Source organism: Protopterus annectens, chromosome 9.part0, assembly GCF_019279795.1.
Source record: "Protopterus annectens isolate FY-2018-M chromosome 9.part0, PAN1.0, whole genome shotgun sequence".
NCBI classification, from domain to species: domain Eukaryota; kingdom Metazoa; phylum Chordata; order Ceratodontiformes; family Protopteridae; genus Protopterus; species Protopterus annectens.
Genome location: NC_056743.1, coordinates 1614789808 through 1614817580, shown reverse-complemented (window position 1 = coordinate 1614817580; position 27773 = coordinate 1614789808). Strand labels below are relative to the sequence as shown.

The 27773-nt window shown below is 39.7% G+C and overlaps 1 protein-coding gene across 1 annotated transcript in view; it reads right to left on the bottom strand.

The window, feature by feature from the left end:
* LOC122810728 (cytochrome P450 4F3-like) overlaps positions 1-27773 on the bottom strand; it is a 3229861-nt gene that overhangs the window by 562739 nt on the left and 2639349 nt on the right. The window contains exon 10 of the mRNA XM_044082292.1: positions 14349-14482. Within this exon, the coding sequence (XP_043938227.1) occupies positions 14349-14482 (134 nt within the window). The remainder of the gene's footprint in view (positions 1-14348; positions 14483-27773) is intronic.

The following is a 27773-nucleotide window of genomic DNA, read 5'->3' as shown; positions in this document are numbered from 1 at the left end:
GTACATATTTGTGTGTTCTGCTTTGAAAATTAAATATTTAGACATTCAAATATTTAGGTCAATGCCACATACTCTTACTCAAAATCAAATCATAACTTCAGCTGATATCCCCAAATGATACAGTATCTAGAGTTGTTTACATCTCATGCAGCAGAATGATAGCATTTCCATAATCTTCTGAGATAAAAGAATGACTCATAGTCTGTTTCTGACCTTCTCATTTTTATATACTATTATTTCCTGTTCTTTGCAAATTTACATTATTTCTTTGTAGTCTTCATAAAATGGATGTAAAAGGTATCTTTAGTTAGCAATGACACAGCATCTCAAACATCCATAACAAAACGCTGTGTAAATCAGCAATGGGAAATCACATGTTTTAAGAGGTTAATTCAATACTTACAGCACCATATAACCTTTTCGGTAAGCTATCAACAGGAAATAATCAAACCTGAAAATAAATGATTGTAGTAAATGTAACCTTATTTATCTAACTATGCTGTTTTTGAGCTTGTTGTTTTTCTGTCCTTAGGAAGATCAGTGCTGGCAGCATTACTTACTTTATTTCTGTTAATCAGGTAAGCACGTTAATGTGCTGAATCTGTAGTTTCAGGGTGAGCTTACACAAATGAAAACAATTTTATAGTGCAAAACAGCATTCAATAAAATATCAGGCAGGAAGGCAAAGTACTAATAAGAAAAAAATATTAAATAATGTACAAAGAAATGAATGGTATGTCATTTAGTCACCAGCAAATACGGTTACGTTTCTATGACCACAGTTTGTCAAAAGCAATACATCATCTACAAGACTGATACAATACAGATCACTGCAGAAACAGTGATCCTATCAGACTGGCGAAATTAGTTATAATGGGACACTGAAAACTGAGACTGAGAAAAAGAATTCAGGTAGCACAGCTAACCTATGACTGCACCAAAGCAGATCTCATAAAAGAGATGCTGAACATGGAAGTTGTATAACACTAGTCACAGCAAGTTCCTCATTCTATAAATAAAGATGACCCAATTTCTCAAATACTGGCTCATGGATTATCTGTGAATGGAGTTTGCCTACATTTAAGCAACTCTGTCAGTTCGCTCTCACATTAATCAACTCCATCTACTCTGTCTAATCTTAATTCATTCATTACCTGATTACCCTCTATTCAATACACAGCCAAAGGGGAAACATCAATGAGGGCTAAGGCAGAGCACCTAATCACGGGAAAGATGTTAGTCTATATTAGGATACTCAAACACCTGCTAGCATTGATTCTCTCCAAAAGCATGTCTTTGAAATACATATGGAAACAATGACATGGGAGGACAAAACAGACTTCACGCAAAAGCAACCCAACTAAGAAATGAGGTGGAAAACCAGGTTCCATAAGACAGTAATTCTAACTGATATGTCACCGTGGCACCAATCAGCAGTCATTATATCAGTTGGACTGTGTCATGAGTAATAGGATGGCCAGTGAGGCTTATCATTAACAACACACTGAGGTTACAAGTGAGAAGACCTAGAAGGCCATTCCCCAAGAACATCTGAATATTAAAAGTCACATGTTTGGCAGCATAGTCTGAACTAAGTTTAATTATCAGAAAATATATATTGTATTTTGGATCTAATACTGAACAGCTCAGCTATTATACTGAAAATGGGATAATACCAAAAAGGTAATGTGTAAAGGTCTCAGAGTTTAAGTTTCAGATAATCAGACTTCTGCTAGTAACTATTGCAGCATTATTTAGAAGTGTCATTTTATAACTCAAAAAAATCTAAAGAAGTTGTACAATCAAGAGAAGTACCGCTCTTGTACCAATTTATACTGCTATGTGTAATACCGGAACAGAATATGAATGCCCATTGGTCTTCTTTTCTAAAACCATGCCTATTAGGAAAGAGCAAGTATTAAGCTTCTTTTCAGGAGAATTGTCTAAGAAAAAATAATCAATTTGAAGCATTTCCGTGTTAGTGGATTATCCTCAGTGCTGGCAGACAATGTAAGTGTGCCCTTTTCCTATACAGCAAAGCATCAAAAGATCAAATTTTGTTTGAGGTGTTAGCCTTAAAATGATTAACTGCCAAAGACAAGACAAGATTATATAACCATCACATAGCCTGCATAGTGATATAGCCAGGTAATTCCATTTTAGGGAGAGATATATCACCAAATATGAATAACAGGACTGTAGGTCTTTACTTCCCCAAAGGTCAACCAAAGCATCCCTACTTACATAAGGCTCTTAACGACAAGCCCAAGATTTCAGGACTTAAAGCATCCCCAAAGGAGAAGCAAACATATCTTTGCTACATTTTGTCTATTAACAGGTATACCTAATGTCCATTTTTGATGTCTACATACCTTGTCGACTGCACACCCCTAGTTTCTATTCTGTGTCCCATTTCAACATTCATACTATACAGCAGTAATTACATAGAGCTACACTGGTTTGGTTTGCTGGGTATCCAATTCCACTCTCCAAGCCCACCCCAAAAAGCATGCTTTTTTCTGTGCAAACAGGCTATTTAGTTTACAGTTTCTAAGTATATCCTGTAGCTTGGTATCAGATGTTTCTTTCAAATATGTAGACAGTCTGTGTCAATGTCTTATAATAATAAACACTCCAGAAGAGGATCATTTTGGTCCATGATCATGCAAAGTTGGTTTAATTCACTTTGTGTTTGCTTGTGCCGTCCTACTGCTCTTACTTACAGGCTAGCCATTTTGTGGTCATCCATTGCTTGGGCTTTGGATAATTGCATTTTCCTTGCTAAAAACTCTGCTTATTCTGTCAATTAAGTGCACAGCCTGTTTCATCTCATTCTCACCATTGCTTCCTTATTCCCATTGCTCAAACTAATAGGGCAGCAATAGTGCTTACTCACTCGCTTATCTTCTACTGAATACTATAAATCACATTGCTTTCCAGTGTTAATGCCCTTAGATTATCAAGGAAACTACTCTAATTCTCCTGCCTTAACACCACAGTGAGCACGAGACTGGGGCAGCTCTGTGCATGAACAGGCTGACTCTGACTAGCAAGGGAGGTATGGCCCATTTTAGTCACCCCCACTCTCAATCATCAGCCAGCCCGCCTTTCTCTTTGCAACCATAGTGGTGCAATGGTTAGCATTGTCACCTCACAGCAAGAGGTTCTCCAGTTCAATTGTCTGCTGGGATGCCTTCTGTGCTGAGTCTGCATGTCCTCCCTGCAGTCACGTGGGTTTCCTCTGGGTGCTCTGGTTTCCTTCCACACTCCAAAGACATGTATCAGGTGGATTGGACACTCTAAAAGTGCCCCAAGGAGCGACTGTATACGCGAGTGAGTAGTACGGATGAACTACCATGGCAGGGCTAGCCACCTGGCGGTGTAAACCCTGGCTCAAGATGATTGTCACTGTTGAAGTGACACCCCGACCCCATGTGAAAAACAATGGGGAAAGGGGTTGAGGATGGATGGATGGATCACCATTGCCTACAATAACTCTCCAACCTCCTAACAATTAAGAGAATAACTGCTAACATTACAATACATACTGATAAAGTCAATTCAAATTACATAAACATATTCTATTTATACTTGTCGAATGTTTCAACAGTAGTAACCATTTATTTCTTTTATTTTACATATACTTATCAAGGGATTCAGCAGTAATAATTTATTCTTCAAGTAAACCTATCCATTAAAAAAAAAAATACCACACTGCCGTAAACATATAAAATGCAGTAATAGAGGTAAAAAAAAAATACAATCCTATGTATAGATTTTTTATAAAACCTTGCAACACATGTCTCCTAAACAAGCCTGATGTATTTTCCATATTTAGAATATGACAGAACACATTCACAACTTTCCTGGGTGACCCTTGTCATAAGTCTTATTACCACAGACCCCATGGCTACAGCTTTTGCAACCCATGCATTAAAACCTTAAAAGTACTCTCACAACAAGTGCATATCAGTATAAGCATTTGGTGGCACAAAGACCTGAAATGTGCAATAGCAATGAACCAGAACTTATTAGCTATACTGATACATATTATGACAAGAAACACATATCATAAAAGTACTAACATTTATTTTAACAATAAATAGCCTGTTGATAAAGAACTAAATTCTGAACTTTTTACATTATCTCACATTTAACCTGTAAACAGTATGTCTATAAAATCAAACAGTATTAAAATCCAGTTATCCACAACTCCTGTTTCCCATTTTTGCACATACGGTTAGGGTGTCAGTTCAACAGTGACAATAATCTAGAGCCAATGTTCACACTGCCAGGTTGCTAGCTCTCAGTCTAAATCTTAAAATTATAAACAATAAATGCACTTATGGCCTCTCTATAAGTTTTGTGATTTGCATAAATGTGTTCTCATACATCACAAACTCCAACACAGCCTCCAAATAGGATATTCAGGTTTAATAAAATGAATTAAATGCTTTTGTTCATAAATATGAACTCCATAAGAATTGTGCTGGTTGTGTTGTGTTTCTGTTACATTGGTACTCATACATCACTTATACAAATTCAGATTCAGCTTCATATTTCTCCCATCTGGTAGTATCAACATGTAACTCCACTTTGCAAGCAAGATTTTCCTAGCACTGGTACAGTATACATTTCCTCCCCCTCACTTTACTACCCACAGCTTTTCTTTCTCCCACTTATCCTCTCCCTACTTCTCAGATGAATACACAATGTTTTATCCACATTTATTTATCTATCTTCATCTTATGTCCATCTTTTGCCATATCTTTCAATTTACTAAGCATTCTAGAACCAAACCAGACTTTAAGTGCCAATATGGCATTTGCCTCCACCAACAAAAACACCTACCTACCTGTACTAGCATGGCAGCTTCACTTTCCTCCTTCTCCAGTCTCATTCTCTGTATCTACCACTCACATACAAAAGGCTTATGTTCTTCCCTCCCCATAAACTTTACTCCATATTTCCAGAGCAACATCCTACATATTTTGAATCTCCTTACAGCTCCAGTACATAGGCACACTATCAGCTGCTTGCTAGACACAGTTCTAACAATTTTCATCAGGCCACAATCCCTTTTTATTAACACTTATCACCAATCTATACTGCTTATATAAGAACTTTTGACACACATCATCTCTTTGGCCACAGACTGTACCATTTCTTGCCAACCTCCATACTGCATCCTAATATTAATTTTCCCTTGATACCTTACTCTCCTTCAACTAGCGCTCTCTTCATCTTCCTGTTATTCCCTTTCCCATCTCATATTCCCCGACTGCTCAACACATCACACCTATTCAACTCTTTCTGGAACCTTTGCCAATCTTTCTCCTTATACTGCCCCCATTTCTTCTGATGTCTCTCCTTTTCTCATGTCTCATCAAGCTCTTTCTTGACTTTCTTCACTAAACCCCCATAGAAAAGACAATCGCTCCTATCTTACCTCAAGCCCTAATCGTCTTAAGGGAATATCTATTTGTACTGTTCTTCTCTCCACATACACATATACAACATAAGCTGTATTAAATACTAGCTTCCTGTAAATCCCTCTTTGGTCACCTCTCTTCTTCTGTTGCCCATTTGATCCATTTTAATCTTTCACTTTAAACCCTTGATCTGTGAGCTATATTAATGGTTGTGAGATATTTCCAAAAATCTAGCATCCCCATCATTTCTTCCTAACTGTATTCTTTCCCTAGAAATCCTCCATATCCTCACTATATGAAACTATCACGTGTGCTGTATATCCTTCATCACTAGCTCCTTCACACCAACACCTACATTTCTCTCTATATGCATTATACGTTGGAGAATCAGGGTTCTAGCTACTTTTATCCTCTCTCTCAAGGTAAAAACACAACACCAGCTACCTACAAACTTTTTCATATTATCCTTTATCTCAAGCATATTTTTTTTGATTGCCTCAACTGTGTGGTACACCTTAATTCCTAAATACTTATCCAAATCTATTCATACTAACCTCACTTCCTCTTAAATGTTCCATAAATTTTTACTACAGCAATTTCTTTAGATTATATGTAATGCTTGATTTTTTGATGAATCCTGTGTCCATCTTACCTAGCAAAACCAAAATTCATACAATTATCAGTACAGCAGTGCATGATTCCCTTCCACTTGAATTCCTTCCCTTTTCCTTAAAATCCTCTAATCATATGACCTAAACTCTCAACTCTAATCAAAAATAAATTAGGAAACTGCAAACACTCCTGCCTTGTCCCTCTTTTGCAAGACCATCTTCTCAGATTTGCACTCATTTACTAATATCCTTACCAAAGGCATCCAATGTAATGTTTGCATTCCTCTCAACCAGTTCCCTGCCCCCACTACCTGTTCCAGCAAATAAAAAATAACCCCCTATTTTATACTACCAAAAGCTTTCTGCATGTCCATTAATACTACAGTTAAATCCCCATAATAATATCCAGCATAAATTGTTCAAATCTCCATGTTAAGACTCCAACAAGCGCTTTGACATATGCAGTAAACAAAGAAATCAGTTTATATTGCCTGAATCAATACTTTCCTCACTTGCTCTTCTATCAATCATCTCCATGGCCTCATATATTGATCAGACATTTCCTCCTTTTTCAAAATGTCATTACAATCTTCTACCAAACCACACTTAACTACATAATTATCCTCATATAAAAACCTGTATGAAAACCATCTGGGCTTCTGGTCTTTCCACTCTTTTTTCCCAAATGATTTATTGAATTATCACTTGCTCATAGGTTCATAGAAGGTTACTAAGCCAACAGCCCTAGAGCCCTTACAAGCTTAGCCATATCTATCCTGAGTTGAGACAATTGTTGATGGTTAGTTGAGGAAAATTTGCAGAGGTAAAGGTCTATGGTAGTTAATAACAAATTCCTCTGTGCAGAAGGGACATGGATACCACTCCAGTAGTGAATTTGCGGTCACTCATCCATTCATCTAGGTTGTGTTTGAACAGGGTCAGGGACATGCTCTGTTTCACATGAACTGGAAGCTTGTTCCAGAGAAGTGGCAGTCTCTGGGAGATGCATCTATCTTTTCAGCATGACCTGTTTATGTCAGAGGGTAGGTAAAGATCCCTGCAGCGAGTAACCCTTGTGCAGTTTGATTTAAGAATGGGTAGCATTTCCATCAGAGCTAGGCCAGAGACTACCCTGCAAGCCAAGCACAGGTCACCCCTTACCAACCTGAAGGAGACAAAATACATTGACAGGGCTTTTAGTCTTTCCGTAATTTCTTGGTGAGAAACCTCTGTAGGCTTACCAATTGTTGCAGTTGTCTGGTGAGGTACATGCAAAAGGGAGCATTGTACTTGATTATTGGTCTGATGAGGGCTGAGTATAATGGAATTATAACATCCTTAGATCTAGATGTGATGCCTTTACTTATACTACTGTGGATATGTGGTGGTCAAACTTCAGGTTGCTATCAACCTGAGTACTCAGATCAAGTATCACTTGGCTTTACATTTAGGAGAGTGCTGTCTATAACGTAATTAGCAGGGATGGCAACTTTGCCAAAGGGAATACTAATGCATTTTTTTTTTGCATTTAGCTTTAATCCATGGTTTTGGCACCAATCATTTGTCTGTGTTAACCCTGTCTGCAGTATATTAACATTATTGAGGGACTCAATGATTGCTCCAAATTTGCAAACATCAGAGAATTTGGTCAGTTACAGGCCATCCAAGTTCGCCTGGACTTCTGAAAAATAAATTCTGAACATTAAGGGACCCAGCACAGAACCCTGTGTTATACCACTAGTGACTTGTCTTTTGCTAGAGGTGAAGTCATCCACTTTGACAGTATGTTTCCTATCAGTGAGCAAATTGGCTACCCATCTGGTAATGTAGGGGCTAATTCCCAACTGGGAGAGTTTCTCTATAATACCTGTGTGGGGAACTGTGTAAAATGCCTTGGTTAGGTCAAGATAGGTGGTATGCACTGTTTTCCCCTAACCTAGGGCCTTGGTGACTTTCTACAAGAAGTCAAACATGTTTAACAGGCATGATCTACCTTTAACAAATCCAAACTGGGTTGGGTCCAGAGTTTGGAGATTACATATGTCTTTGTTAATAAAGTATTTTCTAATTTCTCCAAATCTTTTGGGTTTCTAATACCAAGATGGAAATGCACCCCATTCCTAAGTCAAAGTATGATTAAAGTTCATGAAATTAGTACTGTTTCAATCTTTGATACCAGCCAAAAGTGCTCTTTGCAGCACCCGCAATGTGCCCAGAAATGACTCCTTCTGCAATTTGTATGGAGTTACATGGATTGGTAACATATCTAAGTACGATTGCAGATTCTTTTTTATAAGACCCATTGCTCCTACTGCTATTGGAACTGTCTGCATATTTTTCTTCCACATTGCTCTCATTTCTGCCTGCAATCTGGTATTTTATGACTTTGTGTGTCTCTGTATACAAGACATTATAGTCAATGGGTGTGGTGATTTCAGTGATCAATGCTACTTTTGTCTTCTTTTATTGGACCACTATATCCAGTTTTCTAGCATCTATCTTTTGAACTGTTGGTAATGGGTGATCCCATGTGATATAAACTTCATCATTTTCTATGATGCTTTGTGGCTCATGTTTCCAGTGTTTTTCTGCCACTTTGATACGATAATGTTTGCACACTCCTCAGTGCAACAGTCTTGCCACATTATCATGCTTTTCAGTATACAGTCCAGCAACAAAGTGTGTGACTGTTTCCAATTCGGTTTTACAAAATCTACATTTGTCTGTTTCTCCCACATGTTCAATGGACTTTGTAAACCAGCGCATACGTAGCCCACTATCTTGGGCTGCCAATATTAACCTTTCATTTCTTGGTTTGAATTTGCCTCTCCTTAACCATTCCTGCATTGGTTCTGATCAACATGAGGCTCTTCCAGAAGTTTTCTATACTTGCAACTATATTTATGTTTTTTCCACATTTCTTGTCTTCTCATCTGGTCCTTCACCTTATATTCTTTCTTTTGTTTTTTGGCATATTCAGTTGCTGCCTGGTTTTTATCTACTTCTGGTTTGATTACTATTCCTGCTTGACATTGATATGCTTCTGCTAGATTAAGCAGAGAAGTCATCTTAGATTTATTCTCCTCATGTTTCAAAACTTTCACTACATTTGGATCTTGTGAGGTCAGCAGATATGTGTGGAGTCCCATGATTGCAGATCTATACATGTAATCAATTTCAAGGAGGCCCATCCCTCCTTCAGAACGGGGAATATGGAATACACTGATTTTTATAAATCATTTGGTGAGCAAGAAGCATCCTTCTTGTTTTAATATGCAATCTATCCAACACGTTTTGGGGCCAGTCAATCACTCCAAAACTGTACGTTAGGACAGGAAGAGCAAATTGGTTTATAGCTTAATCTTGTTCGTAGATGTAAACGCTGTTTTCAGAATTTAATTTAAGTCTTCTAAAGTATTCCTTACTGAGTTTTATTCGCATTTGTTCATGCTTTATTGCTGAGCCTTCATCAATTCCCAAGTATTTATACACTCCCTCTTGTTCAAGTTCTTTTATATCACATTCTTGTCCCAAACTGATGTTTTCCTGATGCTGCAGTTTTCCTGCTTTAAAGGTTGCTTTTGCACATTATCAAAATCAAATGACATTCTAATATCATCTGAAAAAGTTTTGACAACTTGCAGCTGTGCTTTCAGTTCCTCATCTGATGAGCTATACAGTTTTAAATTGACAAAGAAAAGATGAGAAGTCATTAGACTTTGTTGTTTTCTAGGAGCCAAATTGTAGCCGTGGCCTAAGCTGTTAAGTAAACAACTTAATGGATTAACGGTAAAGCAGAATAGCAACAGTGACAGAGTCACCCTGGAATATCTCCCTTTGAATTTTTATCCCTGGGATAATAATCTGTCCTTTATCATGGATTAATTGCAAAGTGGTCTGCCATTGTTTCACGGTTACTGTAATGCAATCAGTGTAGGGTGTATCTTATACATTTTTAAGCACTCTTTTATCCATGAATGTGGGATACTATCAAATGATTTTTTGCAGTCAATCTATGCCATACTTAGATTTTTTCCCCTTTATACAGTTCTCCACCATAACTTTATTTAACTACAAATGATCCTTTGTTCCGTATGACTTTCTTTTATTGCCCTTTTGTCCTACTGCCATAATTGAGTTTTCTTCTAAATGACTATAAACTCTGTTGACATCAGTTCCCATGTATAGTTTATACATCGTCGAAAGACAACTTATTGGTCTGTAATTCTTAGGGTAGCTTGCAGGTTCACTTTTAAGTAAGAGTATTGTTTTGCTTGTTGTTAGTCAGTGTGGTGTCTGTTCGGGGTGTGAATATAAATATTTCTTACTCATGGCTAAATCCTTGTGCAAAGATGTTAATGCTTTTAACCAAAAGTTAGGCACTGAATCTGGGCATGGGGTTTTCCAGTTAGAGGCTTTTCTTAACTTTGCTTCAGTCTCTCTGGCTGTTACTTCATCCCATTTCATATCCTGTACCTTTAAACGTCTTATGCTTTCTTTTACTTCTTCTATCCATTTAGCATATTCGTTATGTTCCACTGGATCTTCAAAGATACTTCTCCAAAATGGATCTACTGGAGGAATGGAGGACAGCAACAGTAATCCCTCTGCACAAAGGGGGACCATCAACCGATCCTGGGAATTATAGCCTCATAAGCAGTTCTCCACTATAACTTTATTTAACAATAAATGATTTTTTGTTCCACATGACTTTCTTTTATTGCCCTTTTGTTCTACTGCCATAATTGAGTTTTCTTCTAAATGACTATAAACTCTGTCAGCATCAATTCCCGTTTATAAGCTAGTTAAGCTTATGGGGCTATAATTTCCCGGATCGGTCCATAATGATTCTTTCCATGGCCTTGCAGATGAGGCAGTCAAGCTTATGGGGCTATAATTCCCGGGATTGGCTGTTGGTCCCCCTTTGTGCAGAGGGATTACTGTTGCTGTCCTCCATTCCACCAGAACATAGCCAGTTCTCAGGCTGTGGTTAAACAGGGATCCAAGTGGGTATGCTAGGTCATGTTTTAAGTTGCTTAAAAGGAAACCTGGGATACGATCTGTTCCCATTGATGGTATGTTTTTGGCCTATGATAGCACTGAGATTACCTGCTCTCTTGAGACGACAGGCTAAAGAATGGTGGCAGGTATACTTTGGAGGATGACTGGAGGGGACAGGGGGTTAAGTTGCCCCAAATCTGTTGGCTAACAGATCGGCTATTACCTCTGGTTGAGTATGGGTGCTGCCATCCACAACCAGTTCAGTGCATAGCTGGGTATTCTCTTTTAGATTTTGGACATAGTTAAAGAATCCCTTGTGATTATCCTTAGCTAGGGGGGCTATTTTTGTAATTAGCTTTGGAGGACTTGACAAGATCTCTAATTTGTTTGTTTAAGCTACAGAGGGATATCTTCCTCTTCTGAGCCAGTCCCCTACTGTTTTTGGGCATTAGTTTCTTTCTCTTGTTGAGTGAGGGAATACAATGGAATAAAAATAAAATTAAACATATTCCTTAATATGGACATTAATTTGCCCTTCTTATGCTTATACTCACCTTGCTGCCAAGGTTCCTAATGCTCCAAATGGTTTTGCTGACACTCTGTGCATTGCATTTCTTGAGGAAAAAGGTGAATCCTGTAAAGACTTTCATATACAACACCCTGTGGCTATTTCAAAATGGCAGCAGAAGAGGGAACAGACACGAGTCTTGTTCCAGATATATAAAATTAGTCAATGCATGCGCCAGTTCTCAATGAAGATTCAACACACCTACGCTTGTTAACATGAGCCATGCTAAAAGGAATTCTCATTATAAAAAACAGGAAGGTTTCAGTAATTTGCAATGAGAGAATATTTAGCTCTTTTCCTGCTGAATGGCAGGAAAGAACTGAAAACAGGAGGAAGGCACTGATCAAATCAGGCTTTTTCTGGGAGCTACAAGTGGATGGTTAAGATTTTTGGTGACATAAAAGAAAAAGCAAAGCTTGACTTGCCAAGCATGTTAACAAGACAGATTTACAAATCCTGCTGCTAGAGGTCTTCAAAGGAAGATGCCAGCTATCCTCTAATAAACATTTTTTTAAACACACACTTTGCATACCTCTCAACTGTCCAGATTTTCGCAGAATGTTCAGATTTTTGCCTCCTATTTTTGGTCCTTCCTCATAAAATTTGTGGTTTTCTAGCAAATCACTGGCAAGATCTGAGGGTTAAAGTCATTAAATGATATATCCTTGAGTTTCAGACTTCAAATCCTTCAGAAAATACATGCTAACACAAACCCTGTTACTCTAGTAGCTTTCTAAGTTTATAAGAGCAATATTTAAAATCTGTTCCTATTTTTTGGCTTTTGTCCCCTATTATGTCAGGCTTTGTCCAGATTTCTTGCACTAAGAGCTTAAGAAGTCTGACACTTTATAATAAGAGGTTAATAATATAAAGTGCACATATTTTTCTACCCTGATAGCCTTACACTTTGGATTAAGGAAAGGATATTATGAAAGGGAGAAAATCCTATGCTGCACAGGGCTTTGGTAGAGAATTAGATACCAGTTTAAATTCTTATTCTAAGAGTTTGATTTATGCTGCCTTGCCTACAAGGAAAGGTCTAACATGTTGTACTGAAATGGTAGCCCTAGTGCTATTGCGTAGTACACTATCATTTACATCCGATAGATGTCGTGCTGATCTTCACTGCAAAGTTTTAAACTGTATTCTCAGCTTTCAAAGTGCCATTTAAATATTGGCGAGACTAGCACACCTCACGGTTATATCTGTGCAACAGGACTGCTCAGAGTAAATCCTCCATCTGCAATTATCAAGTGCAGGCACCAATCTTTAACATATGAAGTGAAACGATAGTTGAACTGAAGTCTAAAAATGTTTTTTAATGCTGTTACTGTTGAAAGAAACATTTACATGTATGAATGTGTGTGTGTGTGTGTGTGTGTGTGTGTGTGTGTGTGTGTGTGTGTGTGTGTGTGTGTGTGTGTGTGTGAATATACACATACAACAGTTAGCAGTTCAGAGTAGACAAACATCTGTGTACTAGAGAGATTTATGCTTAACCCAACCACAGCAAGACATCACTTTAAGATATTTAAAAAGTCTGGTCCAGATGCCGATATAAATCCATTCTTCCTTTACATGAAAATAACCTCAGATGTGACACTATAGACAAAGAAACAGCTTACAGCAAACGTCGACACTTTTCCTGGAGTGCTCTCTGTTATTTCACACTTTATCACCAATGTTTGTTTTCAAAAATATTTTGTTAATGCAAAAACTCAGAACTATGATAGGCAGTGCATTTTTCTCCAGCAGCATCCACCACTTTGCCTAAAACAGAAACAGTGGCTCAGTTTTTAGGCCGGTCAGTCCTTAGGGTTCACATGTTTCTACTTTTATGGGGATGGGGTATGAGCCAAAATAAGATCTATCGTGGATTACTGTCACCGGATTTATAACAGCTAACCAACCAACCACATTGTCCTAATTATCTCATTTGAACAATATGGGAAATCATGTTTTTCAGAGGACAGTGCCTCTCCCTATTTCCCCAAAGTGAAGCCCCCCCCAAGAAAACAATCACTAAAGCTACTACCTTTACTGATGCATAAAGAAGATTAATCCGGATTAAATGTGCTCCTCTTTTCCAACTTGATGCAACTTCAGAGGCAGTATATTTACAGAAAAGAGAGCAAAGCCTCATATAGGTGGTACAGGGGACAAAACTTCCTTGCAAAAATTCAGTTTCATTATTACATTGTATAGTTAAAGCTGCAGCACTGCGTTGGGAATATGTGCATGGAGGGTTTGGTGGTGATAACCTGACATAGACTCTTACTTTATATATACAAAACATATGCAATTACTAAATCATTTTTATAGCACAAAGAAAGCACACGTATTATACTGAAAAGAGAAACATGGTATTGAAAAACATTAACAGACAGTACTACCATGCAGGATTTTAAGGATCTAAAGGCAACCATTGCGCAAGACACGAGATCCTTGTTTGCTGACAGTTTGATAATATATACTCAGAACACATCAGCAACAGATCAGCTTTGGTCGGATACTGTTAGTTTAATGAATCTGAGCTAAAACAAAAAAGAAACTTGAAATGTATTTTCTGTTTAAAAATGCTTTGCCCGCTGCAGCAATAGTTTTGGAAAACGCGCTATCTGCTGACAGTTTATATGCATATGGTAATGCCATAGTTCACACCACAGTAACAGGGTAATAAAACTAAAGCTGCAAACTTTATCATAAAACAATGATTTATTCCCTCTAATACATTACCTTTCGGAATGATACGCCCATCTGGAAGTTCAACATCCTTTTTCAGAGTTCTACAAACATTAACAACTGGTGGATGGGTTCGCAATGACTCCTTGATACACATAGTTGTAAAGAACAACTTTGAGAGGTCCTCCCTGAAAGGAAAAGAGAAGAACAAGAGCAAAATAATATCAGAATTAAACGATAAGGGTATTCTAAAAACATATTTAACCGTAACGTCCTTATTTTTTTCAATACAGGTACAACTCAATAACAAATACAGTTAATCATGTTTACGTAAATATGTAGAAATCCTTCAAAAATGCCACAGGGGTCAACAATTCTTTTAAGATCTATGCAGTTATACAGAAGTTTATTTCCAATTTTACTGATAAGGAAGACACACCCACACACAGTCCCCCACTGTCTTTTCGGAATGCTGTACATTAAGGGTTTTCAGTATACAAAGGATATCATGCAGGCAGTTATGACTCAAGTGTATGGTACTACATGACGATCGCCCTACGAATGCTTAACATGCCATCTCCTAAAAAGAGTTATATGCAACAATTTATTTGACAGGGACTAGTCTCCCTTAGTTTATACTCCAGCAGATAGGGAAATCACAGGTTTTCATCCACAGGAAGAAAGCCTAGCCTCTGGCTGCTATATTCCCCTCTTCCTGTCAGTCCTCTGGAAATCAGAGTGCTATTCCACTGGAGAAGCGTTTTCATTCACAGCACTAATATACATCACACCAGTTCCTCTTAGAAGCATTTTTTATGTTCTGCATGGGAGTGTTCCTACTTGAGCAAACATTTTACATGGTACAGCAAGCTGGAACTATGTTTTTGTCACCCAAAAGAAAGGAAATTAAACAAGTTTTCAATAAAGGAAATTTCATTACAGCTGCTATGTCTGTTCTACCACTGAATGTTATGGCACACTATTTTCATAATAACAATGAACAGATAGATGTAGTTCTGGGGGAAAAAGTCTTCAGAAATGTCTCTTTGAACTGAGCACATCATAAGTTTCCCTGTGTAAATACAGTAACTGTAGGTAGTAAGACTTACCACTTGATGCAAACACTAATCTAATTTGCTATTTTAAGAAACTCAACCTTGTAAAGTCCTTTTCATCTTCTCTGTCATTTTCCAGGTCAGCAATGCCGCACATGCTTGTGATAAAGAGACGTATGACCTGGAAAATGGAATAGAGAAGATGAAAATGACTTTACAAGGTTGTGTTTCTTAAAATGGCAAATTAGATTAGTGTTTGCATCAAGTGGTAAGTCTCTACCACCTAAAGTTACTGTATTTACACAGAGAAACTAACTGACAATAATGATCTGGTCCAGACGATTAGAAATGATGTAACTGTTACACATGGCAAGGTAAAGAAAAACATTCCACAGTGGTATTGATGTTTATCTTCTCCTGCACTACCTGTTCACAAGTGAGTGTAAAAACTCACTTAAATAATACACTGAGTGGCCGTTTTATTTGGCTATGCATATATCTATGCATGGGAAATAGTTGTTAGTGTCAGCATTTTGGCAAAGATCGCTTCTACTTAGGAAAATAAGGGACCAAAATAGTTTGTGCCAGGAATACAAAAAAAAAATTCTGAAATCATTTCTGATAAGTTGCTTTGAAAGGACTGTTGACACATACAAAGCATACAGCAGTGTGCATATAAGCATGCAATGGCAGAAGTCTACATAAACTTGTGGAACTGTCCAACGTAATAACTGAGGAACTCGTTGATAGAGTTGTAGTTACTGAATACTTATTCAGCCCTAGAAGTTTTCTTCTTATGAATCACGGGTTCTACCTGCAACCACAACTACTGGTCTTTGAAATCAGGTGGACAATGCATTATGATCACGAAGGAGCATAAAAGAGCAGTATTATTCAAGAGTCTTAAGGCCCAAATCTTAGAAGTAAAAATTTTTCAGTAAAAGTCTCAGGTTGTCAGGCATAGGATTCTACACAAGTCCTAACTTGAGTGTAAGTGAGATAAAAGACTTAACTCAAAATTTCTGGTCAGTGTAGAGAAGTCTTAATCAACAAAACCTGGAGACCGAAACACAACTAGCATCAGCTAGGACAATTAAATATCATTCAAGCCCAAGACAAGGACATTTTGCGATGTCTAGTCCAGCATGGCTATATAAAAAATGTGCATTTCACTACTAGGATTCATCATTTGCCTGTCATGCTGTTGCTACACCTCAGTTATTTCCACCAGTGACAGTAATCCTCTGCCAGCATTACGGAATTTCTTCCATTTCTGTATCTCCTGAACATGATAAGAATTAAGGTAGAAAAACACACATTCCTCTCTCTAGGTAAAACCTGCTACCAGGCCAGATATGAGGAGATTACAAGAGAACTAAGAGAAAAGGACTTGTAAACTGAAATGAAATGGTAAGCCTAAATGACAGCTGGAATTCTTTCTATCATAGAATCAGTGAAATTATTAAGAAAGCATGCTCATAGAGGCAAAATCAAATCAAGCAATAACATCACCCCATCCGTGTATAGAAATTATCCAGAAAAAAATATCACTGGGCAACATATTTGTGGATTCTGACACTTCAGAACACAGAAACATATGAAAATGTGCAATTTATTAGTGAAAAACTCAGTAAAAAAAGCCAAGGTTCCTTATACACATATATTATTCTTTCAAAGAATCTACTAACAATATGTCATATAAGACAGGATAATTACAGAAAATGGAATTCTTTTCCACAACTTTTTTGTTTTTTGATGAAACTCAATATAATTACGTTGAGTCAGGTGTCCTTGAAGTGAACATTCTCAATGACAGGCCAATAATATTTGAATAATAACTTATCATCTAGGTTATACATCATTACATAATGTAAGAAGTGACTCAGCAGTGGGGGCAATTGGCTTAAATGGATATTTTACAGACAAGATTAAGGAATCAATATTTCTCTGTCTGTAAACATAACTAAAGCACTGGTTTCACCCTTTGGATATAAAAAAAAAAAAAACATCCACTGTAGTGCCTTTTCAGAACTATGGAGAAAATAGTAACACAAAGAAGTACAAGCCAATCATATACAACACCAAACATGCAGGTACTGAGATTCCTAGATTTTGTAAATGTAAACTCCCTCTACCATATTGCCAATACACCAACCAGGGAAGTAAACATACTGGATCTGGTCCTAATTAATATGGAAGAGCGCTGCAAAATACCCTAGTGTAATGTCCTCTCTGGGCAGACCCCAAACGCAGAACCCCAACTAACCCTGGAATGTTCAGGAACTACTATAAGGATACCTTTCTACTATCAAGTGATAGCCCTCAAAATCTCAAGCCCCCATAAACCATGAGAATACTGCTGTCTATGCAGAAATGGTCATAGAAACCCTATGCAAGCACAACTGCATAGAGGCATCTGTATCCACCAGGAATAACTACAGAACTAACTCAAAAGCAAGCCACCCTAGTGAAATCATATTAAGCTGTATAAAAACATGAAGAAAATCATGGCAAAAATTAGGAGGTGAAGCACTCGCATCAAACTAAGCAAACAACTCAGAGGGCAAATAAAGTCTACCAAAACCAAGTTTGAGGCAAATTTGGCCTCCCAAGCCAAAGACAACCACAAGGCAATCTTTAGGTATATCCACAAAACAACCTCAAAGGCAATACACAATTGTTTGCAGAGCTCATTGGTAACAGAGCCATCTATTCAGAGTCAGAAGACATAGCAATCCTACTGGCAAACAAATTCAGCTCTAACTCTCCCCCTCTCTCCCCCCTCAACCTCCCCTCAGGACATACCATCAAATATAATTCCCCCTACTATCACCAGGCAACAGATCCTCAATACTGTCTCAAACTCCAGGAACACTGCATCAATGGGCCCAGACAATGTCCCAGAATGCCTTATAAACAGCATGAAACATGAGCTATCAGGCCCTCTGGAATTACTATTTAACCTTAGCCTCCAAAAAGGCTCAGTGCCTCATGAATGGAGAACAGCAACAATCATCCCTCTGTACAAAGGTGGGCCATATACGGGTCATGGAAACTACAGACCCATAAGGTTCACTAGTCTCATATGCAAAGCCATGGAAAGAATTATCATGGAAATGATCATAATGACATAAGATACCTCCAGACACTGTATCAACCCAGTCTGGTTTCATCAAGGGCAGGTCATGCCTACTCAGCCTTGTGGACTTCTTTGAAAAGGTCACCAAAGCAATGGGTGAGGGCAAAATGATTCACAATGCCTACCTTGACCTGGCCAAGGCATTCGACACAATATGCTCTCAAGCTTTGTTGATAAACTCAAGAGGTGGGGTATAAACCCTTATGTCACCCAGTGAGAGCCAGCGGGCTCACAGACAGGACCCAGGAAGACAGAATTGGGAAGTCTACCTCTACAAAGAGGACAGTCAAAACTGAAGCCCAAAAGGAATCAGTCCTGGGACTGCTCCTTTCTGGCATTTACTTCCCTGAATTCTAGACCATTGTCAAGGGCCTCTGGCTGACCAACTATGCAGACAAATGCAAATTTGGAGCAGTCATAAAATCCCCCCAATGACACCAATGTTTTCCAGAAAGGGATGACACAAACAAATAACTTGTGTCACAGCCATGGACTAAAACTAAATGGAAAGAAAACAAAGTGTATCCCTCATGAATTCAGCCACCTCTGATAACTATCCTACTGACAACACACCCCAGTAGTCACAGACTTCAGAAGACATGTAGGCAATAATCTAGCCATTGACCATTAAATGTCTACAGTAGTAGCAAAATTATTCTCTGATGTGCAACTTATAATCAAAGGTATGGCATCTAAGTCCAAGGAGGTCCTTGTTCCACTCTGTTCAACATTCATCAGACCTACCCAGTGCAATACCCCCATTGATATGTCCCTAACCAGGTACATCCAGCAACTGGAATGTTCACAGAAGTTCCTCACTGAAAGAATACAGGGAATAATCAATATGTCCAATGCAGACTGCCTCAAAGCCCTATTCCTGTATTCTATCTCCTACAGGCTATTGAGAGGAGATTTACATCTGGCATTCAAGACATTGTTAACTCCACCCTGTTGCACCTTCTGCATATCTGCAAAAGAAACAGCAACGGAATTACTCATTCTAAAGACTTAAATCTTGCCTGTGATAGAAATAGGATCTGTTGAAGAAAGAATTATGCATCCCAGAGACTACCCCTTCTCTGGAACAGGACTCCCATCCATTTGAAGTAGAGTTCTTCCCTAACCTTACCGATTCCAGTAAGAAAAATGCTTAACACCAGCGAATAGATGTAAATATATTTATTAAGTAAAAACTTCAAAAATGCATAATTGTTTAAGTGCTTTCATCTCTCTCGGGAGACTTCATCAGAAACAAATTACTGGTGCCTTCATTCCCTTATATAACCTTCACGATTAAATTATTCTATTATTTAAAGAGACAGTAACTAAATACATATGTCAAAACATTAATTTCCTTCCAAACAAAGAAATCCATCTGCGACACCCCTGCACTGGCCCAGTAATCAAGAAGTCGCAAGCCTCACCACTGGCAACAGTGAGGGACATACACAATGGGAGGATGACAAGTACACACACAGTAAAGTATAATTTCCCTTAAGAGCACACAGAGATCACAGTCAGTCTGGAGCTGGTTCCTCCCTCTTTCTCCAGATCCCCAGTAAGACTCCCTACTGGCACAGCTATAGGGTTAAGATCTCATCTGAGTGGCCAAGCTAAGACATCCAGCACCCTCTTCGTCCAACCAGAAGGTCTAACATGAAATTGGCACCTCCGTCAGTCAGTATTTCTTTCAAGAAACCTACCCTGCTGAAAATCTCTAGCAAAGCATTTGCCACCTTATCTGCCTCAATGGAGGACAGAACCACTACTTCACAGTATCTGGTAAGATAATCTACTAACACTAGCATATACCTTTTCCCTGTGGAACTTGGGGTACTCAGAGGCCCACAATATCCATAGTTACCCTCTGAAATGGCTCCTTAGTCACAGGCAAAGGCATCAAAGGAGCTTTCACCTTGTTTCCAGCCTTGCCTAACTTTTGGTACTGCTCATAAGTCCTGTAGTACCCTGTTACATCTCTGGAAATTCCATTCCAATAGAAGTTCTGTATAATATGTCTCTTTGTATGTTTTATGCCCATATGACCTGCAAAGGGAATATCATGTGCTATGGCTAGAAGTGCCAGACAGTAGGCTCTGGGCACTACCAACTGCTATATTCTCTCACCATCTAGCCCTCCCTCAGGGCCCACTCTTTACACAGTAACCCTTTATCCCAGTATACAAATTCCCCCTTCCCTTGAGAATCAGGTGTCTCACTAGCTACCGCCCTCAGGCCTTATACTGTAGGGTCTGAGAGCTGAGCCTGTCTCAGCTCTCCCTTTATAACCCTTCCCAGCTCCCCTTCCACAGGAAGTTTGGTATCCTCACTGACAGCCCAGGTACTACTACTCACCTCCGCCCTTGCAGTCACTCTGTCCAAGGGAACATCAGTACTCACAAGCAGCTGTGGCTCACCTTCAGCCTCACTGCTACAGGGTAGCTCCCTCCCTGAAGTAACCACCTCACCAGTCCTGGTTGCAAGTGTGCGGTCTGTCTGGGTCTCCCTCAGGCTACCAGACCCACATGCTTGTCTCCAGGTTTGACTGTGTGTAACTCACACATGATACTGCATTATCAAAATTATTCCCTATCAGGACATCTGCAGGGTGGTAGTTTGGTACACTTGTTGCCTCGATACAACTTACTGTCGGCATTTTGTTATTTCCACTTACTGGCTCTCCCACCTTTTGTTCCTCAACTTGACTCTGTGGACATCTATATGCTACATGGCCCCACTGGTTGCATTTAAAACATTTAACCCTAGATCCTGGATGTGTACCTGGACTAGTGGCTTCCCCTGCTACTGACGGATTCTGTTGGAGGCAGTCTGGGCTTCCCACCATGGGTTTCCTTAGACCCATGAGCATCACTGGGTGTCCCTTTCCTGTGCTGTGATGCCCTGCTTGCTAGGTATACGTCTCCCTTTTTCCCCAACTCATCTGCAGTAGTGCATTGTCTATCAGCTAACCAGGTTCTCATGTCCTCAGGCTAAGTGCTAAGGGCTTTTTCCCTCACCAAAAGGTCTGCCAGCCCTTCAAAAGTGGTGACCTGACATCCACTCACCCACCTATGAAAATAAGTGCTTAGTTCAGCAACATATTCACACACACTTTTATCTGCCTTGCGTCTGTGCTCATGAAACTTTTTTCCTATAAGCTGCAGGTGTTAACTTAAAACATTCTAGCAAACAGTTCTTTACAACATTATAATTTAAGCACTCAGTATCAGACAACTTGTAGATAACAGTTACAGCTTTAACATGGAGTAAGGGGGTCAGGAACCATACCCAGACCCCTTGGTCAACATTATACTGTTTACATACCCTCTCAAACATATGAATGAAACTATCAAAATTATCTTCCTCTGTAAATTGTGGAAGAAATTTACTGACCTTTGTTGCTTCTGATGTTCGGTTACTCCCTTCCCCATTACCTCCATGACTGTGGCGAATAGTCAGCATCTCCTTTTCATGTTGACTCTGCCTCTCATTCTCCTCAGCTTGCAGACGTCGCAGTTTCTCATTTTCCTCAGCCTCTAGACATTGCAGTTTCTCATTTTCCTCAGCCTCCAGTCTCAGTCTCTCTGCTGACACTATTTTCAAATGCTTGATCTCTAGCTCAAGTCTCTTTAACTCTAGATTGATTTTTAATTCCTCTGTGGAAAGGTTGAGATGTCCATTTTCTGAGAGTTGTACATCTCCAAGGCCAGTCTGATTGTCCTCCTGGTTGCTATTCTGTGATGCTGCTGTGACTAAAGCTGCAATCATGTCTGCTTTAGTCAGGTGAGCATGCATCAGTCCTTTAGCCTGGCACATCTCAGACAACTGGCTCCTTGTCAGCTTGCCATACTCCTCTGCTGACATGCTTGTCTGTTCTCCCTGACTAACTAAGCTAACAAAAAAAAAAATAAAACAATTGTGATATGAACTCTGAATGTTCACTGAATGACTGAGAGTACAAGCATCTCCAGTGACCACTGTACATGGGCTACAGGACTTCAATATCCACACCACTACAAGCCAATTAATATGTGATGTGGCTATCTCACCACTATCACCCAATTAATATGTGATGTGGGTATGCCACCACTGCCAAACAATTAATATGCAATGCCCCTGCACTGGCCCAGTAATCAAGGAGCCTCAATCCTCACAACTGGCAACAGTGAGGGATGTACACAATGGTAGGATGACAAGTATACAGACAGTAAAGTACAATTTCCCTTAAGAGCACACAGATATCACAGTCAGTCTGGGGCTGGTTTCTCCCTCTTTCTCCAGATCTCCAATAAGATTTCTCACTGGCAAACCTACAGGGTTAAGATCTCAGCTGAGTGGCCAAGCTAAGACCTCCACGACCCTCTCTCTCCAACCAGTGCTTCGTGTTCCTGCTCAAGTAGCTCACACACACACACACACACACACACACACACACACACACACACACACACACACACACACACATACATATACATACACACACACACACACACACACACACACACACACACACACACACACACACACACACACACACCTTGAGATTTGATTGCTATACAAACACACACACACCTGGGAAAGGGTGGCACAGGTTTACTAGCTATGCACCCTTCTGGCCAGACTATATGGTAGTACCAGCTGTCACCAGCCACCTTTACTTATCAGCTACTATAAGGCCCTCACCAAAGGGTGTCCAATCCTACTGTGTAATGTTACTGTTATACAAATGGTAAGTGTGACCAAGACTAAGACTATTGCAGTGGCCTATACGGTGTCACCAAATACATATGCAAGTACTCTCAGAGCTTAAATATCTCTAAACAAACCAGCCGCAATTAAAAGGTTTAAATATATCTAATAATAAATAATAAAATAATAAGACTCAGTAACTCAACACAGTGACTACAGAGTTCAGAATCACAGGAAATATTTTCAAACATTGCATGACAGTCTCAAATAAATACAGAAAACATCTAAACTAATCTTTACTATAGTCTTATCTATGTCTAAGAGATACTATGCACTAAGTCTTACTTTCAGAGCAAGGTAGAAGTGCTGAAGATGGATGTTTCCAGGTCAAAAACAAAATACAAAATGCACAGTCTTTCTCTGAGAGAGTTCTTAAATTACTATCAAACATTACTACTGGGTCAGCTGGATGACATCACTCTTTGTCACCTGCCTTCAGTTCCCAGGCTAACAGAAACATTTGCAGCTGCTAGGAAGTCACCGAATAATAGCAACACTTTACATTTTAAACCTAGCAATTATTTCTGTTTCAAGACAAAAGAAAGAAACTTCTAGCTCTAGACATCCTGTCTCCTTAAATGAAACTGAAAGATAAACACAATCATAAAACATTCTGATTCCAACCTATTATCTTGAAGACTTGCAAGTTAACTCTGTATGTTCCAGCTTATATTATTAAAGCATACATTTGTACAGGTATATAGTTTATATACATTTCTGTTCTTTTCCAGTAGGGTACACTGTGTTTACATTCCTGAAGCTCAGTACATAACATACAGTTCTGTATAAATCATAGCAATATTCACAAACAACATAGACTTATTTACCAAATTTCAGCTAGCTGGGCTGGCAGCCTCACAGCATCTTACAGTAATATGTAATTAATTGTAAAAACTGTACTAAAACTAAGATCTCTGTATTTATATTGTTACCCTACATTAAGAAAGTTATATGATCCAACATTACAAATTCATCCCCGGGTTAAACAAAACTATATCATCCCAGACAGTTTTGAAATATAGGTCAGTTAAACTTTGAAAAAATAGACTTCTGTTTTCTTTTATTATTCCCATCAATATATTTAATTTTATTTCCATAGGTTCATAGGTAGGTACTAGGCTATCTGCCCAAAGGCATTTATAAGCCTAGCTGGAATTGTGTTGGCTTTCGCTGCCCCCTTAGATTAGTTCCCTGTGCCTCTGTCCAGCAGAGTCATTGAAATGATCCCCGGGGTAAACTTTCTATTTCCCATCCACTCGTCAAGGTTTCTCTTGAAGAGTGTTAGTGAGGAGCACTGCCTAATGTAGAACAGAATCTTGTTCCAGAGCATGAGAAGTCTCTGGGACAGGAATCTATCCCGCCAGCATATCCTATTTATTGTTGTGGTGAGGTTTAGATCCCTAGAGCATGTGGCTCGAGGGGATATGGTTTTCTTTAGGTGGAGCATGTCCATCAATTCTGGGTTGGACATGGCCTAGTATGTCAGGCATAGATCACCTCTGAGTAGGTGGTATGCAACCGAGTACAGCTGGAGTTTCTTCAGTCGAGCTGCATAGGGCATCTGTTTGAGGCCAGTGCTCCTCTTGGTGAGGTACTTCTGTGGTCTTTCCAGCTGTTGCAGGTGTCTTGTAAGGTACATCCCAAATGGGGCGTTGTACTCTATGATGGGTCTGATGAGTGATCCATAGAGGGGCACAATGACCTCTTTTGATCTGGATGCAAACCCTTTTGCGATTAGGTGGGTCACATAGAAGGATTTTATAACCACTTTGGCAATGTGATTATCAAAGGAGAGATTACTATCTAATTGGGTCCCCAGATCCCTTATTACGTCTTCCGTATTTAGGGGGCTACCACCTATGTGGTAGTTTGTGGGTACTTTGTTTTTTCCAAAGGGGATGACTATGCACTTTTTGGCATTTAGCTTGAGGCCATGGTTTTGACACCATGTATCTATCTCAGTGAGACCCTTTTGGAGGATGTCTGTGTCAGCCAGAGAGTCAATTATAGCCCCTAGTTTGCATTTGTCTGTGAACTTTGTCAGCCATAGACCTCCTGTGCTTGCCTGTACCTCTGAAAAGTATATGCTGAACAGGAGGGGGTCCTAGGACTGAGCCCTGGGGAATGCTACTTGTAACCGGTTTAGAGTCAGACTTAGCTCCCACAACTCTTACCATGTGGGTTCTGTCCGTAAGCCAGTTGGCAACCCATCTCATGATGTACAGGTTTATGTTCAGGCTGGTGAGCTTGTCTATAATACCAGAATGGGGAATGGTGTCGAAGGCCTTTGCGAGGTCTAGGTAGGCTGTGTGGACCACCTTTCCCTCTTCTATAGCCTTGGTAACTATCTCAAATAAGTCCACCAGGTTTAGGAGGCATGATCTGCCCTTAACAAAGCTGAACTGGGTAGGGTCCAGTGTTTGGAGGTTCCCAATGTCTCTGTTAATGAGATCCATGATGATGCGCTCCCTAGCCTTGCAGACCAAGCTAGTTAGGCTTATTAGTTCCCAGGGTCTGTTGTGGCTCCACCTTTGTGGAGCGTAATAACCATTGCTTTGCACCACTCTATGGGCATGTAGCCTGTGGAGAGGCTGAGTTTGAACAGTGTGTTTAGGTAAGGGGTTAGTTCATCTTTGAGCTCATGTAGGACGCAGCCTGGGACAGCGTCCGGTCCCACTGATGATGTATTTTTGGCTTTGGATAGGGCTGTTTTGACCTGAGTGTCTGTGATTTCAGGGGCACTGCATTCTTCTGGTATGGTTATGGGCCCTTTTGGGGGTGAGAGGGGGGGTGAAGTTTGCACTGAACCTGTCTTCCAGGATGTTGGCGATTTCGGTGGGTCCAGTGTATTATGTGCCATTCTGCACTAACTGCGAGCAGATCTGAGAATTGCCACTTAGATTCTTGACATAGCTAAAGAATGCCTTGTGGTTATCTTTGAAGTCCTTGGCAATTTTTCTTTCAAAGCTAGCCTTGGATGATTTTATGAGGGATCGTAGTTTTTTGCTGATACTGATCAGGGATGTCTTACCTTCTTGGGATTTTACTCTTTTCTGTGTTAGTTTCCTCCGTCTACTGTATAGCTTGTTTATGGCAGGGGTCCACCAGACTGGTTTCCTTTTCTTGGAGGAGTGAGTCTTGGTTTTGCTTGGGATAGCACAATCCATGCATTCTTGTTGGTGCCTCTAGAGTGCATTAGTAAAGGATTTTGCAGCTTGGGCAACGTTATCTTTTAGCATGGGGGGCTTTGAAACTTTCCACCTCGGTCTTAAGTAACATGAAGTTTGCTTTTGAAAAGTTTTTCACAGTGGTTTCTTTGACCGGGGGTGGGGGTAGAATGTGGATATCCAGAGTGATTAGTTTATGGTCAGATCTAACCAGCAAGGGGTTGACACCAGTCGCCTATGTTGGTGATGACCAGGTCCAATATGTTGTCGCCTCTGGTGGGGGTGTTGACCAGTTGATCCAGGGTGTTTGAGTTTATAAATTCTAGGAAATGTTGGGCAAGGTAGTTAGTACTTGAGTAGTTCTCCCAGTTAATTTTTGGGTAATTGAAATCACCCAATATCAGGGTGTTTGGTAGGAATTTATGTTTCCCAGTGTTTCCAAAAATGCAGAATGGGGGTCGTGGGACATGGTGGGTGATCTGCAGCAAGCTACAATTTGAATTGCAGTCTTGCTCGTTATTATTTGCACGTGGATGATCTCTGAAGCACTGTGCTGTGCCACTAACCTGGAGGTGTGGGTATCCTTGATGAATATGGATACGCCTCCGCCTTTTGTATTTCGGTCTGGGTTTTGTGGCCAAAATGTAATGGTATGAGTTGTAGCCTGATAGTGCTGGGGTACTCTCTGGAGCCTTAAACCAGGTTTCTGTCACTCCACATATATCGATTTTTCTCCATACTGAGTGCCTCAAGTGCGTGCATTTTGAGGTTTAGACTTTTGGCATTGAGCAGCATTCCCCTCACTTTTTTGTTACTTGTGCTATTTATGGTGGTGGGTTTGTCTTTTGAGCCTTGCCTAAAAAAGGCACTATGAGGGTGGCAAGAGCCTTGGCCAGTATTTGAAAGCATATGGGTGACAGGTGCAATCTGTCTCTAGCGAAGCAGCGTGGCTTGTCGAGCATATCATCCCAGGCTGACAGACACTGGATCCCCTTTGAATGACACCAGAAGCTTAGCCAATTGTTGAAATTGATCATTTTTTCTTTATACCATGGTATCATTCTTGTTGAGGGCAGGATGCTACTCAAGGTCAGGGTCATACCAGCCTGAGCTACGTGATCAGAGAGCTCTTCCATGTCTCTTTTCATGTAGTCCAGGGAGGTACAGCTCAGGTCATTCACATCAACATGGACAATGACAGAGTCATATTTGTATTTGTTCTGTAGTGACCTGAATGCTTGTGTTATGTGGCGGATCCTGGCACCTGACAGGCAGCGAACAGTAACCTTCTCCTTGTCCAGCCTAGTGAGTGGGAAGTCAGAGCGCCTGACTATAGAGTCACCTATTACTAGTGTGTTGGGTATGTTAT